The sequence below is a fragment of the Euleptes europaea genome, chromosome 15 (genome assembly GCF_029931775.1).
Source record: "Euleptes europaea isolate rEulEur1 chromosome 15, rEulEur1.hap1, whole genome shotgun sequence".
In the NCBI taxonomy this organism is placed as follows: Eukaryota; Metazoa; Chordata; class Lepidosauria; order Squamata; family Sphaerodactylidae; genus Euleptes; species Euleptes europaea.
Window position 1 is genome coordinate 58,703,323 of NC_079326.1, and position 16,733 is coordinate 58,720,055.

Sequence of the window (16,733 nt, forward strand, 5' to 3'; positions counted from 1 at the left end):
AAGTAGGGTTGCCAGGGCCCTCTTCGCCACCAGCCTCTGAGAGTGATCTTACTAAGAATTCTGTTTCCAACCCCCATTTGGATTGTGGAGATCTTCAGGATTCAGTCCCACTCTTTCTCTGTATTTGCCTAGCTTCAACATTTTTTGTGTATGGCAAAACTGACCTTGAGCTGATCAAAGATGCAACAAAATCCTTTACACTCTGTTCTGCTTCTGCCCCACTGTATGGGAATAGTCTGAACTACACTCAAGAAGGTTTTAGGAGTCAACAAAATCAAGTAAGAGATGGAAACCCCAAAGCCCAGTGGATGTTTGAATGAAAATTCCCCGCTCCACCAAATGGTTTTCAATACAGAATTGCGTAGTCCTTTTTTTCTGTCAATAGCACAGGAAATCAGAAAAAGGTAAGAACTTCCACAGACACTTGGTGTGTGCCTGGTTTAGCAAAAAGAATTAATGCTGTTTTTAAAATATGCCAAATCAGGCCCCAGTTAATATAGAAAGATTTAACGCTGACAAACCCCCCCCCCCCCACATACACTAAATCCGTTCGGCTGGATTCTCAGGTGAAGAAGGTTCAACCAAGCAAAAGAACAGTTCTCTTTTACGCTCTGGATGCTTATTTTCCTCAAAAGAGAGTAATTTCAGCTTCTCGGATAGCCACAGTTCAGTGCTCGTCAACCCCCAAGGGCTGATTTCCAACTTGCGCCGGAACGGGGCTTGAGAGACTCCTGCCCTGCATGAAGCCGCTCCGTTAAACCTGGTAAATTGGGTTAGGGGGCAGCAGGCGTGCTTCCCCCTACCGAGCTGCACGCTCTTCTCTCACTGTTTATTTTTGTATATTCAATGGAAAATGCGCTTTCCACAAACGTAAGCACGCCGCTCGCTGAGCCAAAAGATATTCTCTGCCAAGAGGTCAGTTTGCTATGGTAACATCCTTTGAGATGCTCAGCAGTCGGTCACAAGTGGTTGGTATTTAGCAGGTGGTGTGAATAGCTGGGCGTAATTAAGCCGGTATTTTCTTCCACCGCTGTTTAATTGGGGCTCTGGGCCGAGCACGCCACAAAATCCAGGGGACAGAAATGGTTAAGGTTGCCCAGTGAAACTCTACTCTACTGATCAGACCCTACTACAGTGAGTAACTACTCAGAGCTCTGATGCTGTGCAATGCCGTGTTGGAAAACTATACTGTCTGTTGCCCAGTGGCAAACTGACTTTGATGGACTTTGATGGACCAATACTGATGGTTCAGTATTAGGCAGCTTTGTGTGTGTGGGTGACAGCAGCCCAACCTATTCACCATAGGTTTATTCAGGTCAGAGGGCAAGATCATCACACCTTCCACTCACCCTACTCCAAAGCAGGAGTGCCTAAGGTAGGGTTGACAGCTCCGGGTTGGGAAATACCTGGAGATTTGGGGGGGGGGGTGAAGCCTAAGGAGGGTGGGGATTGGGAAGGGGAGGGACTCCAATGGGGTATAATGCCATACAGTCGACCTTCCAAAGTGGCCACTTTCTCCAGGTGAACTGATCCCTGTCACCTGCAGATCAGTGGTAATAGTGGGAGATCTCCAGCCGCCACCTGGAGGTTGGCAACCCTAGCCTCAGGGCCTCCTTAAACCTTAATCCAGCTTCATAAGGCCTTCTTATATTTTCCCCAGACTCCTTAGTATTCCTGTCAAATGGCTCCAGAATGGAAATGTATTTGCTCAAAGTTGCTTCTAAGTATGCAAAGCCCAACTTTCTGGAGTGTTTGAGGGAATAAACTTCTCCCGTGCTCATAAATATCAAGGAGAATTCAAGGTAGCTGCAAAACAAAAGATATATAATATTTATTCCTGGGTAAAGCCTTGATGCTACTTGGGGAGTTATCACTATTATATTACAAGAACAGTATTCTGTCTGTGTAAATGCCCGATACAAGTTATACCCTGATTATCAAATCCCTCTTGATTAAAGAAAAAGAAGCAAAATAAAGTCAAGGGCTGGCTTTAAATTAATGCAAGACATAATATTGTCTTGTATGATATCTGCAGAATACCAGTGTCTTGTATAGTATACTCTAAATGCAGATACAGTATAATTTTTAAAGATAGCAAGAATCCTTCATTCTGAATCTTTTGTATCTTTATTAAAAACTGCTTTAGTTAAGCAAGTACACCTCCATAAAGTCATTATCTGATTTTTTTGATTCTGTTGATATTAGAACTAGGGTTGCAATGCCAGGTTCCTCTTTGCCACCAGCAAGAGTTTTTTGGGGTGGAGCCTGAGGAGGGTGGGGTTTGGGGAGGGCCATAGAGTTCAATTGCCAAAGCAGCCATTTTCTCCAGATGAACTGATCTCTATTGGCTGGAGATCAGTTGTAATAGCAGGAGATCTCCAGCTAGCACCTGGAGGTTGGCAACCCTAATTAGAACTTAAAAAAAAGGTTTAGAGAAATGTGCCCTAAGAGAGCAGGGGGGAGGGAAACTAAATCTCAGTTTTCACTAATATTTTAATTGCAATCTTAAATAAATGAGTTTTATGCCAAAGGAAGCATTTGCTGGTTGTTCCGCATATACTGCAAATGTGATGCTAGCCAGATCTTGCTGGAGGCGTCCAGTAAAATTAGATGCTGCTAGTTTAGAAATAAAGTTTGGGAGGGGGGATTAATCTTCATTTTTGCACTATGTTTCCCTTTTAAAGTATGCAGCTTAATTCTTACAAGAGTCAGAGAACTCACTGGGGCTCATTTCCTATTAAATATACTTAGGATTGCTGTCTCAAGTGATGAGAATTGGCAATATATTTGAATGCACTGCACAATCCAAAATTGTTGCAAAATTTCAAAATCCAACCATTGTCAGAATTAACCAATTTGAACACCAAATTTTGTAATTCAACTGATTAGAATGGCTAAACAAAAAGAGCTATCCAATATTGTCAAATGTTAACATCAAAATGCCTGAACTGTCAAATATTATTTCCACATGTCAGACTCCGTCAAATATTCACTGCAGCCAAATGTCGGCTGTCAAAGCCTCTCCGCTCGCCACTCTCAAGAAGGGATGCTCCTGAAATTCACCCCATGTGAATTTTTCTCCAGAATCTGGAATTTCAAATTACTAGCTCTAGTTTCCGAATACGGAATCCAAAGAATTTTATGCCTCTAAGGTTTCTTTATTTCTTTCTCAATTTGATACCGCACCCTGGGGAGAGTGCAGTTTGCTGCATCACCCACCTCTGGCAGTTCCTTCAATGTTTTCCCTTCCCTGAATTGGGAAGATGTAAAAAAATATCTCTCCCACACTGCATGTGGGAGACCTTACCTAGAGTACTGTGTTCAGTTTTGGGCACCACAATTTAAGAAAGATGTAGACAAGCTGGAACATGTCCAGAGGAGGACAACAAAGATGGAGAGGGATCTGGAGACCAAGTCCTATGAGGAAAGGTTGAAGGAGCTGGGTATGTTTATCCTGAAGAGGAGGAGACTGAGAGGTGATATGATAACCATCTTCAGGTACTTGAAGGGCTATCATATAGAGGAGGGTGCCGAGTTGTTTTCTGTTGCCCCAGAAGGTCGGACCAGAACCAACGGGTTGAAATTAAATCAAAAGAGTTTCCAGCTAGACATTAGGAAGAACTTCCTGACAGTTACAGCAGTTCCCCAGTGGAACAGGCTTCCTTGGGAGGTTGTAAGCTCGCCTTCCCTGGGGGGGTTTAAGCAGAGGCTAGATGGCCATCTCACAGCAATGCTGATTCTATGACCTTAAGCAGATGAGAGGGATGTCATCTTGCCATCTTCTGGGCATGGAGTAGGGGTCACTGGTTGTGTGTGTGTGGGGGGGGGAGGTAGTTGTGAATTTCCTGCATTGTGCAGGGGGTTAGACTAGATGACCCTGGTGATCCCCTCCAATTCTATGATTCTATGTGCATTGATAAGACACTGAAAATGGGCTGCCTTGATGTGGACATGTGGACGGTTATATTAAGGTGTCCTTTGTGCACTTGCTGTTGAGCCTGAAGTGGAGACCAGCCCATGGTGGGGGGAGAAGGACCACATACACACACACTGTGCTGGGGAGATTGCAAATCTTGATGCGACATAGGCTGAGGTCAATGTGTGCATCAGAGAGCCCTTCGGCTTTCGGCAGCCCTTGTGGAAGGACTGGAGGTGTTGGAAGTTGCCATTTCTACCCATCACGGCTTCCTGGGGGGGTTGGCCAATGCATCAGCCCCGAGGTTGGCTGTTGTGCACCCTGTTCCCCAGAGCACTTTAAGCCCCCCCTTTTGGTCATAAGAACATAACAAGAACATAAGATCAGACCAAGTCCAGCAATCTGTTCACACAGTGGCCAACCAGGTGCCTCTAGGAAGCCCACAAACAAGAAAGCTGCAGCAACATTTCCCTGCCTGCGCTCCACAACACCTAATATAACAGGCATGCTCCTCTGATCCTGGAGAGAATTGGTATGCATCATGACTAGCATTTATTTTGCCTAGTAGCCATGGATAGCCCTCTCCTCCATGGACATGTCCACTCCCCTTTCAAAGCCTTCCAAGTTAAGAACATAACAACATAAGAAAAGCCCTGCTGCATCAGACCCAGCTCCATCAAGTCCAGCAGTCTGTTCACAAAGTGGCCCAACCAGGTGCCTCTAGGAAGCCCACAAGCCAGGACTGCAGCAGCATTCTCCTGCCTGTGTTCCACAGCACCTCACAGAATAGGCATGCTCCTCTGATACTGTAGAGCAGTGGTTCCCAAAGTTTTCAGGAGACAAATTTGTCACGGAGCACTAATTTTCACTTAGCACCTATATACTAAACCGAATGAAAGTAGTATTTTTCTTTCCAATCTCTTCACGGAGCCCTAGGAGATGTTTCGTGGAGCAGATTGGGAACTGCTGCTGTAGAGAACAGGTATGCATCATGACTAGTATCCATTTAGACTAGTAGCCATGGATAGCCCTCTCCTCCACGAACATGTCCGCTCCCCTCTTCAAGCACTGGCTCATCCCTTCCTGCCCTCCCTCTCATGATCTGCCTAAGTTAACAGAATCAGCATTGCTGACGGATGGCCATCTAACCATTTCCTTAAGGAATTCCTCTGTCCTGTTGCTGACCTCCAGTTTCCCCCTGGGAGTCCCCTCCCTAAAAATCAGCATTCTGGAGGTCATTTTGGCCTGCAGAGGAAAGGGAGGTAGTGAAGACAGAAATCCTTTCCACCAGCAAAAGTCTGTGAGGCTTTTTTCTCAGCTAATATTTATGTTAGCAAAAGAGCTTCCCTTTCTCAGCTTGCATCAGTGGGGAACTTCAGAACAGGCAATCTTCCCTGTGATGAACCTGCTTAAGTGGCAAAAATGTAGGCTTAGCGTGTAATTTCATCTACCGAGGGTCTCGGGCCTTGTTCATTAATGAGGCACTAGAGATTCTTGGAACGTTCCCAAATTGCAGATTTCGTGTTTCTTCTCCTCTTAATGATGCATTCCTTTCAGGTGCTCTTTGTAATTACAGTCGAATGAAGCTGTATAACGTTAGGCTGAGAGCATTCGGGGTCTCAAAGTGACACAATTATCTGCCCAAAACAACCACAATGGTAACAAACATGGGGGAACAAAAAGCAACACCACAATTTGAAAAAAAGAACCAACTTTCAAAGTTGTTTGGAAGTGGTTTGGCCAGGATGGGTGGCGACAGCAATCGGAAAGGTTGGGCAGTTGCCTGAGCTCAGACAGTGGCTGACAATGAGTGCCCCCATTTTTGGGTAGGAGCCACTTAGCACTGCTGACTTAGAAGAAGAAGAGTTGGTTTTTACACCCCGATTGTCTCTACCTGTTTATAGGGAGACTGAAACCGGCTTACAATTGCCTTCCCTTCCCCTCCCTACAACAGACACCTTGTGAGGTAGGTGGGGTGGAGAGAGTTTGGCGAGAACTGTGACTAGCCCAAGGTCACCCAGCAGGCTTCATGTGGAGGAGTGGGGAAACCAACCTGGTTCACCAGATTAGAGTCCGCCACTCCTAACCACTACACCACGCTGAGTCAGACACCTTGTGAGGTAGGTGGAGATGAGAGAGTTCAGAGAGAACTGTGACTGGCCCAAGGTCACCCAGCCGGATTCATGTGGAGGAGCGGGGAAACCAACCCGGTTCTCCAGATCAGAGTCCGCCATTCGTGTGGAGGAGCAGGGAATCAAACGCGGTTCTCCAGATTAGAGTCCACTGCTCTTAACCACTATGCCAAGCTGGCTCTCAGCCTTACATTTGAAGTTAGGAGGGTTTAGCGTACAGCCAGCGGAGGAAAGGTGGAGCCAAAGGAGAGGGGCCAATGTCAAAAAGAAGACTGGCTGGAGGAGGAAAGGGTAGAACCAAGTTATGTGCTGCTGTCAAGGGCCCACAGAAACCTGGAGCTGGCCCTGGTAAGGTGGCACACTGGGGGTAGTCAACTGGCAGCAACGGAGTGATCACTTGACCACATCTGCTCCCCCAAACTGTATACTTTTAGGCTAGCAAAGGATTTAGTAATCTAATACACCTGCCCAGGTGCTCACAAATAACTTTTCTTTCCTCACTTTAAGTAATTTTTAGGGTGGAATGTCCCCCCACCCCTTTTACAGGACTGGGTATAATTATCCTGTAAATAACTGGAACATATGGAAAAGTCTAATCCACGCCGAACAGCAGAGTGCCATAAAAAGGAAGTTGTCTGTGAACATCCTGAGTTTATTAACAACGCGCTTCCCTTTACCTATCATGGATTCGGCGCTGCTGAGTTACTGTGAAATCATAATGAAATCATGCTGTGAAGGGGGTATCAAACATAACCAGGCAAAAGAGTTCTCCACTTAACAAAGGGTTTGCCATTAATTACGTCTTGCATACACCCAGTTAACAGAAAAGAAAAGAAAAACCCCAGTGTTTATAAAAGGATGAGGCAAGAAAGAAATGAGCTTTTGTTCAACTGGAAGAAACGGATGAAAAGAGTTAATATCCACAGCAGCATTTCATGCAACCATCTCTCAGTGGGGGAGACCCCGCTAATTAGCTCCTGTTAGTTAAAAGGGGGAATGTGGAAAAAATAAGAAGGGCCTTTATTTAAGATGTAAATCAATCAGTGCATCAGACGACAGTTTCCCCACACCACCACTTCTGCCATATCGTGATTGTTCACCTACCAAGGAATCAGAAAAGGGTTCCCTTACATTTATAGTCACCGCTGCTCTTAATTATTATTATATCATGGCTACTATTGCTCTTGGCACCGAGTTGTTTTCTGTTGCTCCAGAAGGTTGGACCAGAACCAACGAGTTGAAATTCAATCAAAAGAGTTTCCATCTAAACATTAGGAAGAATTCTCTAACAGTTAGAGCGGTTCCTCAGTGGAACAGGCTTCCTCGGGAGGTGGTGAGCTCTCCTTCCCTGGAGGTTTTTAAGAAGTGGCTAGATGGCCATCTGTCAGCAATGCTGATTCTGTGACCTTAGGCAGATCATGAGAGGGAGGGCTCCTTGGCCATCTTCTGGGCATGGAGTAGGGGTCACTGAGGGTGTGGGGGGGAAGTGGTTGTGAATTTCCTGCATTGTGCAGTGGGTTGGACTACATGACCCTGGTGGTCCCTTCCTACTCTATGATTCTATGATTCTTGCTGGCAATATTTTCCCCAAATACAGTCGGAGGCTCCTAGCTGCCCAGCTGGGTTTTGAGTGTTGTGCAGCGTGCTGCCGGCTTGTTTCAGCACTCGGCGAAAACATAAGCAAGAAATCCAACAAGAGAACGGCCAGCGCTTCCTCTGAGTGCCACGTGGATGTCACCCAGTTAGAGCTGCTAACCTCCAGGTGGTGGCTGGAGATCTCCTGCTGTTACAACTGACCTCCAGGCGACAGAGATCATTTGCCTGGAGAAAATGGCCGCTATGGAAGGTGGAATCTATGGCATCATACCCCTTTGAAGTCCCTCCCTTTTCCAAACCCTGCCTTCCTTAGGTTCCACCCCCAAAATCTCCTGGGTTTTCCCAACTCAGAGCTGGCAACCCTGCCCCTGGTCCCAATTTCCTACATAAATTCATGGTTAAACTCATGGGTTTGCCCCTGTCTAGTTCAGGGGTTCCCAGTGTGGTACCCATGGGTGCCACGACACCCTCCAAGACCTTTCCTTGAGCCTGCCAAATGTTTTTTAAAAGTAGGTGGGAGCAGGAGCATCAGGGCTTCTGATTGGCCACTAGAGATCTGATTGGCTGTATAGATTAGAATAAGGCTGTTCCAGCAGCAGCTGCTACCACAGTGTTGGATTTATTCTCTCTCTCCTCTTTCCCAGTGCATTAAAAAAATACCCTTCTTCCCCTGCGCTTGGGGCTTCCTGTGTGCTTTTTGTGTGTGGCTCCGCCTCCCATGGTGGCCATTTTGTGGTTGACACAACTTCATATGTAGAAAAGGGCAAGAGTCCAGTAGCACCTTAAAGACTAACAAAAATATTTTCTGGTAGGGTATGAGCTTTCGTGAGCCATAGCTCTGGACCCACGAATGTCAGCCATACTATCTCAGGTTCATACTCCTGCTCATCTTCTAATGTGATTTATGCCATCACATGCCAGCAATGCCCTTCCACAATCTACATTGGACAAACAGGTCAGTCTCTTAGACAAAGATTAAATGGACATAAGCCTGACATCAGAAACCACAATATTCAAAAACCAGTGGGAGAACATTTCAACCTTCCAGGACATTCTGTTGCAGATTTAAGAGTAGCAGTTCTCTTACAAAGGAATTTCAAAGGGAGATTGGAAAGAGAAACTGCTGAATTACAGTTGATATTCAAACTAAAGTCAATGTATTTACCTGGGCTGAATAAAGACCTTGCATTCATGGCTCAATACCAATGCTGATTTCTCCACACCCATCTCTCCCCTGGACATCACAGACTCTTCTGCATACCACACCTAATCCCATCACACCTGCTATTCACATTTATATTTACATACTGTTAACATTTACATACTAATGCTTGTCTGAATTCACTCTCCTCTACTTAAAGACAGATGGATTCACATTGCTCACGAAAGCTCACACCCTACCAGAAAATATTTTTGTGAGTCTTTAAGGTGCTACTGGACTCTTGCCCTTTTCTACTACTGCAGACAGACTAACACGGCTACCCACTGTGAACTACTTCATATGGCAGCCATTTAGGGGCTGCGCTCACCACCCTGTGGGTCAGAATTCCAAAGGTGCCCACAGGTTCGAAAAGGTTGAGGACCCCTGCTCGAGTTTGACTCTGTATCCAGCACCTTTTTTCATTAAATAAATCGGAGAAAAAATAAAACGGCTTTCAAATTTGACTTCCATTATTTTTAGCAAGGTCCTATTTTAGGAAGGACACCTTGAATCAGTATGTCAAACACGAAGTGACAAGTATAATCTATAACCCAACAGACAAGCTGCACGCAAAGCCTCGACTAATTTTAAGGGCGCTCGATACTCACCATTATAGCTAAAACTTGGACAGTTTTGTGTAAAAACCAACAAAATATTGAATTAAACTTTTTCTTTGTGATTTCACCTTTATTTCCACTCTTCCAAGCTTTTCCCGACAGTTGGAAAATCAAACAGAACTACGTGTTCAAAGCACACTGGGGGTTAAGGGAGCCTGGCGAGAGAGCAACTCCTGCTCTTTGAAAATCATCCCAGCCGATACCCAAGCAATTCAGTCCTGGCTTTCCCATTACGATTTTCAGTGGGAAGACAGCCCTTCTCCCAAATGTAGTTCGAAACAGAAACCACCAGAATAAGAAGAGGACAACATTCTGGGATGGCTAGGTGGGCAGAGAACAACAGCGAGAAGGCCGTAACCCATCTGCCCGCTTGCAAAAAACACTGCCAACTAATTTATTGGCACGGAAGCCGTGCTCTCGCCCGTTCTCCTTGGCACGCACTTCCTAGGCTGGTTTTAGAGCTGATGATCCTATTCTGTGCCAACTGCCTTGCGCTAAGGAATTCTCAGCTGGCAAGAACGGTACCACATCTGCCTCTTTAGTGGTGCAAGAGAGGAAGGCAATTAGGAGATTATTCATGTTCACGCTGCACACCAAATCTACATGGTTAGTGTACATCAGTGTATAACTATAAATGCGTACAGCCCTGGAGGAAGTTTTGAACAGGCAATTACATATTTTGTTGGTTCTGACAACATGATAGCAACCCAAGGGCACCAAATTTAAGTGGCAATTGAGAAAGCAACTTCGGGATACCTCTGAGTTTACCGCAGTTGGATTCTATGCCTGTTTCCACAGAAGCTGTCTACAATGGGACTTGCTCTCTGATAGGCGTGACCAGGCTTGGATCCCTAAGCAATTACCTTCAACTGCATCAGAGCACTAGAAGGAACTATTCCCCTGCTGTTGTCTCTTCCTGGATTCAGCTCTGCTTTGTTTCCCTTGCCCTTCCTACCCCTGCTGGGTAAATATCTGGTGACACAGCAAACTGCCTCTCCTGGGACTGAAATGCATTCATCGTGGCGGCTGGATCAAAGACCTTGGCGCAGGGACGTGTCAACCCAAGTGGTCTTCCTGGGCAAAACCAGAAACAGTTCCTGATCTGCAGGATGCTACAAAACCGGGGTGGGGGGAGAGCTCTTTGCAGGTACACAGTGACTCAGCTGCTGTGGTTAGGGTTGCCAGCCTCCAGGTGATGGCTGGAGATTTCCTGCTATTATAACTGATTTCCAGCCAATAGAGATCAGTTCACCTGGAGACAATGTCCGCTTTGGCAATTGGACTCTATGGCATTGAAGTCCCTCCCCTACCAAAGCCCACCCTCCTCAGGCTCCACCCCCAAATCTCCAGATATCTTCCAACTCGGAGCTAGCAACCCTAGCAGTGATCCTGATTCATATTTATGATGCTCTGCCAGAAGTACCAGGGGTATTGCTAATTCACTTTGGGGCTTTTTGCCAGCACGACTCAATCTACCTGATCGAGATTACAAGGCTACAAATTCAGGCATAATTAAAGTAAACAGACTGGACATTGAAACATTTTTGAGCACAGCCTTCTCAACAGGAGAGTTAGACAAGCGACAGGGAAGGAGCTACAATCCTTTGCGGAGAGATGTCGACTGAAAGGAAAAGAAAGTTTTAAACAGTCAGATTTTTGGTTAGAAAAAAGCTTGCTTGAATCAGGAGGTCAGGCTACCAGTTTGACTTGCTGGAGACACATCATTACCGAACGCTCAGTGTTCTTTCAGAATAAATTTGCCTTAATTGGCCAGGAAGGATCAACAAGACACTTCAGTCGAACATGCAAAATGACCAAAATGGCCAGTACTCTCCAAATGGGAACTGTATAATTGACGGAGGGGAAACTTCATGACAAAGGAAATCAGATTTCAACTGTCATGGCTCTCCACCCCACCAAAGGCTCCTGAGTTTAATACTCTGGCAAGAGTGCAAAGAATTCTTTCAAGGCATCCCCTTAAGGCCAACTTCACAGAAAGGCAGTCGCCAGAGTTCTCTGTGGAAAGGACTGTTAAACTAGTTTAAGTTTCTGGTGAATAAGCACTTTGAATTTTCAGAAGCAAAACAAGTTTGGACGCCTCCATACACACCAGGGGTTGCCAGGTAGGTGGTTTCGGCAGGCAATTGCCCGCAAACCCACCCGGCTGCTCCAGAGCGGGGATCGTGTGCAACTCAGTCACGTCACTTCCGGGTTTACCTCCAGAAATGCTGCAACACTGCGGCTGCTTTAGCACTCAAACCCCAAAATTGAGTGCTAAAGTGGCCGGGGCGACACGGCGCTTCTGGGGCTAAACCCGGAAGTGATGTAATTATGTCACGCGCAGCCATGCATGAGTGCGATCGCCCCAGCCTCGCCCCCTAAAATCTCCCACCGATGAAGAGGGGGGACCTGGCAACCCTCGTTTACATGGCTGCTTTTGGATTTTGTGTGCCGACGTCCACTGCCCTGGGTGGGTCAAAGCATTCTGAGTACCTTGTGTACAGGCCGTGGGCCTGATGCACACCAGCCTTTCCTGTCTCCAGTTGCCCAAACTGGCCAGCGTGACTCCCTGGAGAAGCTGGGATGGGAGAAGAGCCATGAAATGGAGAGACGACCCGTGTTACCTAGCGGGTTGGAGTAACGTGGACTCGCTCGTCCACGGATAGTAAATGCAGTCATGACTAGCGGGGCCTCTACACCTGCAGGCAATTACAGAACAGAACACATCAATCGCCATTCACGAGGGGCCATGCATGCACGAGCGCCTTTGCCCACACGCGGGACATGGTGGGGGTGTGGCAAGAGGAGCCGGTGCTCAGCAAGTACCTATCCATGAAACCAATGCAGTCCTCCAGGCTGGGACCGAGGCACCTACAGCAAATCCAGGCGGAAGGAGGAGAGAAAACAGAGAGAGAGAGAGAGAGAGGCATCAGCCATTTTATGTACAGTCAAATGCAAAAATTCCCTTCATTCTGCCTGGGCCCGAACAGCTGATTTCAATCCTTAGTCATACAATTGTGCTGCGTTGCAAGCCACGATTTGCAACAACTGGAGATGCACAATATAAACTGTAGCGACAAACACCACGTCTCAAGACTCAGCCAGGCTAGAGGCAAAACTGTGACTTCTACTTACCTCGGCGCGGTTGACCGTGGCAGTGCAAAAATGACCTAAGATGGCAGGGTTCACTCGCAGACCTGAGGGGCCAATACTTGCGGTTTTCTCAGAGAGGCTGTTTAATATAACAGACCAATAAGGGCAGTCTTGAGCCACTGAGGCAGACTGAGGATTGAAAGACCAAAAAATGACATTGCACATTTGCAGTTAAGGGACACTGAACACATTTCACTTGCCTAGGGGAAGAGAATTGAGACCCTCCATGAGCAGGGTTTCCAACATCCAGCTACTAGCTGGAGTTCTCCTGCTATTACAACTGATCTCCAGCTGATAGAGATCAGTTCCCCTGGAGAAAATGGCCACTTTGGCAATTGGACTCTATGGCATCGAAGTCCCTCCCCTCCCCAAACCCCACCTTCCTCAGGCTCCGCCCCCAAAATCTCCAGGTATTTTCCAGCCTGGAGCTGGCAACCCTATCCATGAGTAGAGTTGCCAACCTCCAGGTGGTGGCTGAGATCTCCTGCTGTTACAACTCCAGGTGACAGAGATCAGCTCCCCTGGAGAAAACGGATGCTTTGGCAATTGGACTCTATGACATTGAAGTCAGTTCCCTCTCCAAACACCACCCTCCTCAGGCTCCACCCCCAAAATCTCCAGGGATTTCCCAACCTGGAGCTGGCAACCCTACCCATGAGGCAACCATCCCAAAGCTGCTGCCACCTTCCCAAGCTGCGTGAAGAGTTGCCACCTTCTCTGGAGCTGAAAGTGCTCCTTCTGCCCAACACTCAACTCACCTGCCATTACATTTGCCTCCTGAAAAAAAGAGAATGTTCTAATTCCCAGCAGCGAAAGAAAGCAAATTGCTCAAGACAACCCGATGAAGGAAGAGTTAAGTAATGGTTTTGAGGCCTACGACGCCCAACACCAAAGGTCTTGCTGGGACCCAGCACTATTCAGCACATGTCAGATTGGCACCCGATTCCAGCAGCTGACCCCTGGAGGTTAATGAAGCCAAATTTCCATGGACTTTGAGACCCCAGATTTAAAGCCCTATTTTTAATGAGGCAACTTCTAAAAAACCACTCTGGGATTTTTCACGCTCTGCATTATTAATTGGACATGGTTACTTTAATAAATGTAAAATCTTTTTTTTTAAAAAAATATATTTTTGCCAGTGGTTAAACAGTGGTGGTTTGGAGCATTAAACTCTGATCTGGAGAACCGGGTTTGAATCCCCACTCCTCCACAAGAGTGGCGGAGGCTAATCTGGTGAACTGGATTTGTTTCCTCACTCCTGCACATGAAGCCAGATGGGTGACCTTGGGCAAGTCACAGTTCTCTCTGAACACTCTCAGCCTCACCTACCTCACAGAGTGTCTGTTGTGGGGAGGGGAAAGGAAGGTGATTGTAAGCCAGTTTGAGACTCCTTAAAAAGGAGAGAAAGTCGGCATATAAAAATCAACTCTTCTCCTCCTTCTTCTTCATAACAATCTAGCTGGGAAGCAAGCTCATCCAGCTCAATGAAACTGGCATTGGACTGGTTTCTTGATCTTTCTACACCATATCTTAGTCCTGTCCGCCCACCCCCACCCCCGCCCATATCCAAACTATTGTTTTCACTCTTGAGAATAAATTTACTGGCAGGAGAACCTGGTCTTGACTCCAGGGATTCTCTTCCACTAAAGAAGACTCCTCACTTAGCAGAAGGGAGTTTTTGGATTCAACCTACTGGCAGCTGTAATTGTTGTAATATCCAGAAAATGGTAAATTATATCATCCAGCTCAACTCAGAGCAAATTTTGGGATTTAAACACTGTTCAGGGGCATCTAAGAAAGGCATAGGCTATTTCAACTGCTCTGTGTTTCAGGACCCAGTGTGGTGTAGAGGTTAAGAGTGGCAGACTCTAATCGGGAGAACCAGGTTCGATTCTCTGCTCCTCCACATGAAGCCTGCTGGGTGATCTTGGGCTAGTCACAGCTCTCTCCTAACTCAGCCTCACCTACTTCTCAAGGAGTTTGTTGTGGGGAAAGGAAGGGAAGGCGATGGTAAGCCAGTTTGAGACCCCTTAAAGGTAGAGAAAATTGGGGTATAAAACCCAACTCTTCTTCAAGGGTTGGCATGCCATCTGGCCCCAGATCAACATGGTGCATTTTGTTCTTGCTTGGCATTCTCAGCAACTCCTGGGAAACAGTGCAGGTAATGATGGCGGATGCAGACTTCTTCTCTTTCCCTTCTGCAGCACATCAAAAGACCCTGAGCGAGAAGAGGCTGTCTCGAGCTATAAAGGAGCCTTCCTTCCAATTAGGTGGCTGAGAGCCCATTAGTCATTCCGAGAGCCAGCGGCTTGGCATGAAAAGGAACCTGTCGTCTTGGGCTCTTTCACTGCTGTGTGTCTTAAAGGACTGTGAACAACACGGCACGGTTGTGCTGCTCTTCGGGATCTCGTTTGTTGTATCTGCTGACAACCCCTTGTTGGCTTTAAAGGTACAGAATCCCTCTTTTGTTTATGCACGGTCTTTCTTGAAAAAAAGAAAGACAACGCTGAGCCTAAAGGAAGAATAAACAGACTGCTAGTCTGACTCCTGCTAAGGATCTTCACTGGAAACACTGATCTAAGGTGAGCAGAGTTCCTCGGAAGCCCTTCCTCACTGTGCTGCGGACGTCCCCGCAAAGATACTTTCATTTCTTTTAGTCTAGAAATGTGCATCCATCACAATATGCCTGGTAGGATTTCACAAGCCATAACTACCTGTGGAGAACATTTTATACACAGGGTTCAACCTGCCTTTGCATCTGGCTGGTAATCCTGAAGAGCTGTAGCAGGAGAAGAGGTCAGCTTGCTTATGCAGGGTAAAACCAATGCCAGGACGTCAGTTGAGAATGCAAAACAACAACAACAACAGACAGGACAGGAGGGTGGAGGGAGGTGACACGGTATTCATTTAGGGCTGTTTAGCTTGGAAAGAAGGAGGCTGAGGGGAGACATGATAGAGGTCTATAAAATAATGCATGGTTTGGAGAGAGTGGACAGGGAGAAGCTTTTCTCCCTCTCATAATACTAGAACGCGGGGTCATCTGCTGAAGCTGGAGGGTGAGAGATTCAAAACTGATACAAGGAAGTATTTCTTCACACAATGCATAGTTAAATTGTGGAACTCCCTGCCCCAGGATGTGGTGATGGCTGCCAACTTGGAAGGCTTGAAGAGGGGAGTGGACATGTTCATGGAGGGGAGGGCTATCCATGGCTACTAGTTAAAATGGATACTAATCATGATGCATACCATTCTCTCCAGAATCAGCGGAGCATGCCGAATATATTAGGTGCTGTGAAACACAGGTAGGATGGTGCTGCTGCAGTCGTCTTGTTTGTGGGCTTCCCTGAGACTCCTGGTTGGCCACTGTGTGAACAGACTGCTGGACTGGATGGGTCTTGGTCTGATCCAGCATGGCTTTTCTTATGTTCTTATGTTGAAAGATGGGGACACATCGGTACAGCTGTGGGAAACCTTTAACAGCCAGATTTCCTTTAAAGTATGCACTCGTGATGGAATAAGGAGAGAGGTTTTCCTCCACTGGAAACATTACCTATTATTGACCACAGCCAGAAGCAGCTGACGCAGACCTCAGAGTCGCCAGTCTGGTTTAAGAGGCACAGTTCCTCTGGCAGATGCGCATCAAAGCACAGACTTCATTAGAGGACGGTAGTGGGCTGGCGGGGCAGAGCCGCACCGCACTTTTCTGACAGGTATTTGAGCTCCTCTCTGTTTCATTCCAGCAGTCAATCTACCACAGAGAATTAAAGACACGCTAGATGGAGTAGCATGATGATTTCTCTCAGCCATTCCTGTTACGGGTCCAGTAGCAAGACAGACATCCTGTTCTTATCGCTACTCTTTCCATTTTCACTTGGGGAGTCCTGTACAGAGAGGGAAGACTTCTCAAATGCTTATTTATATTAGATAGCTGTGAAGTTTGAGAATTATGGATTGGAAAAACGAGAGAGAGAGAATTACTGATTCCCTTTCTGTCTCAGCGCATATCAAAGTGCGAAGCTGACGGCGATAGCCAGGAGATGGTCTAGGCATCGGTTCCAGACATCTGGGGCGCTCATTATGACCACTCACAGCTTAGCATAACTAGCAAATGACAGAAG

The 16,733-nt window shown here is 46.6% G+C and overlaps 1 protein-coding gene across 1 annotated transcript in view; it reads right to left on the reverse strand.

The window, feature by feature from the left end:
• The window catches only part of ERBB4 (erb-b2 receptor tyrosine kinase 4), a 428,412-nt gene that overhangs the window by 147,859 nt on the left and 263,820 nt on the right, over positions 1–16,733 (reverse strand). Inside the window, exon 16 of the mRNA XM_056861238.1 lies at positions 12,087–12,161. Coding sequence (XP_056717216.1) covers positions 12,087–12,161 — 75 coding nt within the window. The remainder of the gene's footprint in view (positions 1–12,086; positions 12,162–16,733) is intronic.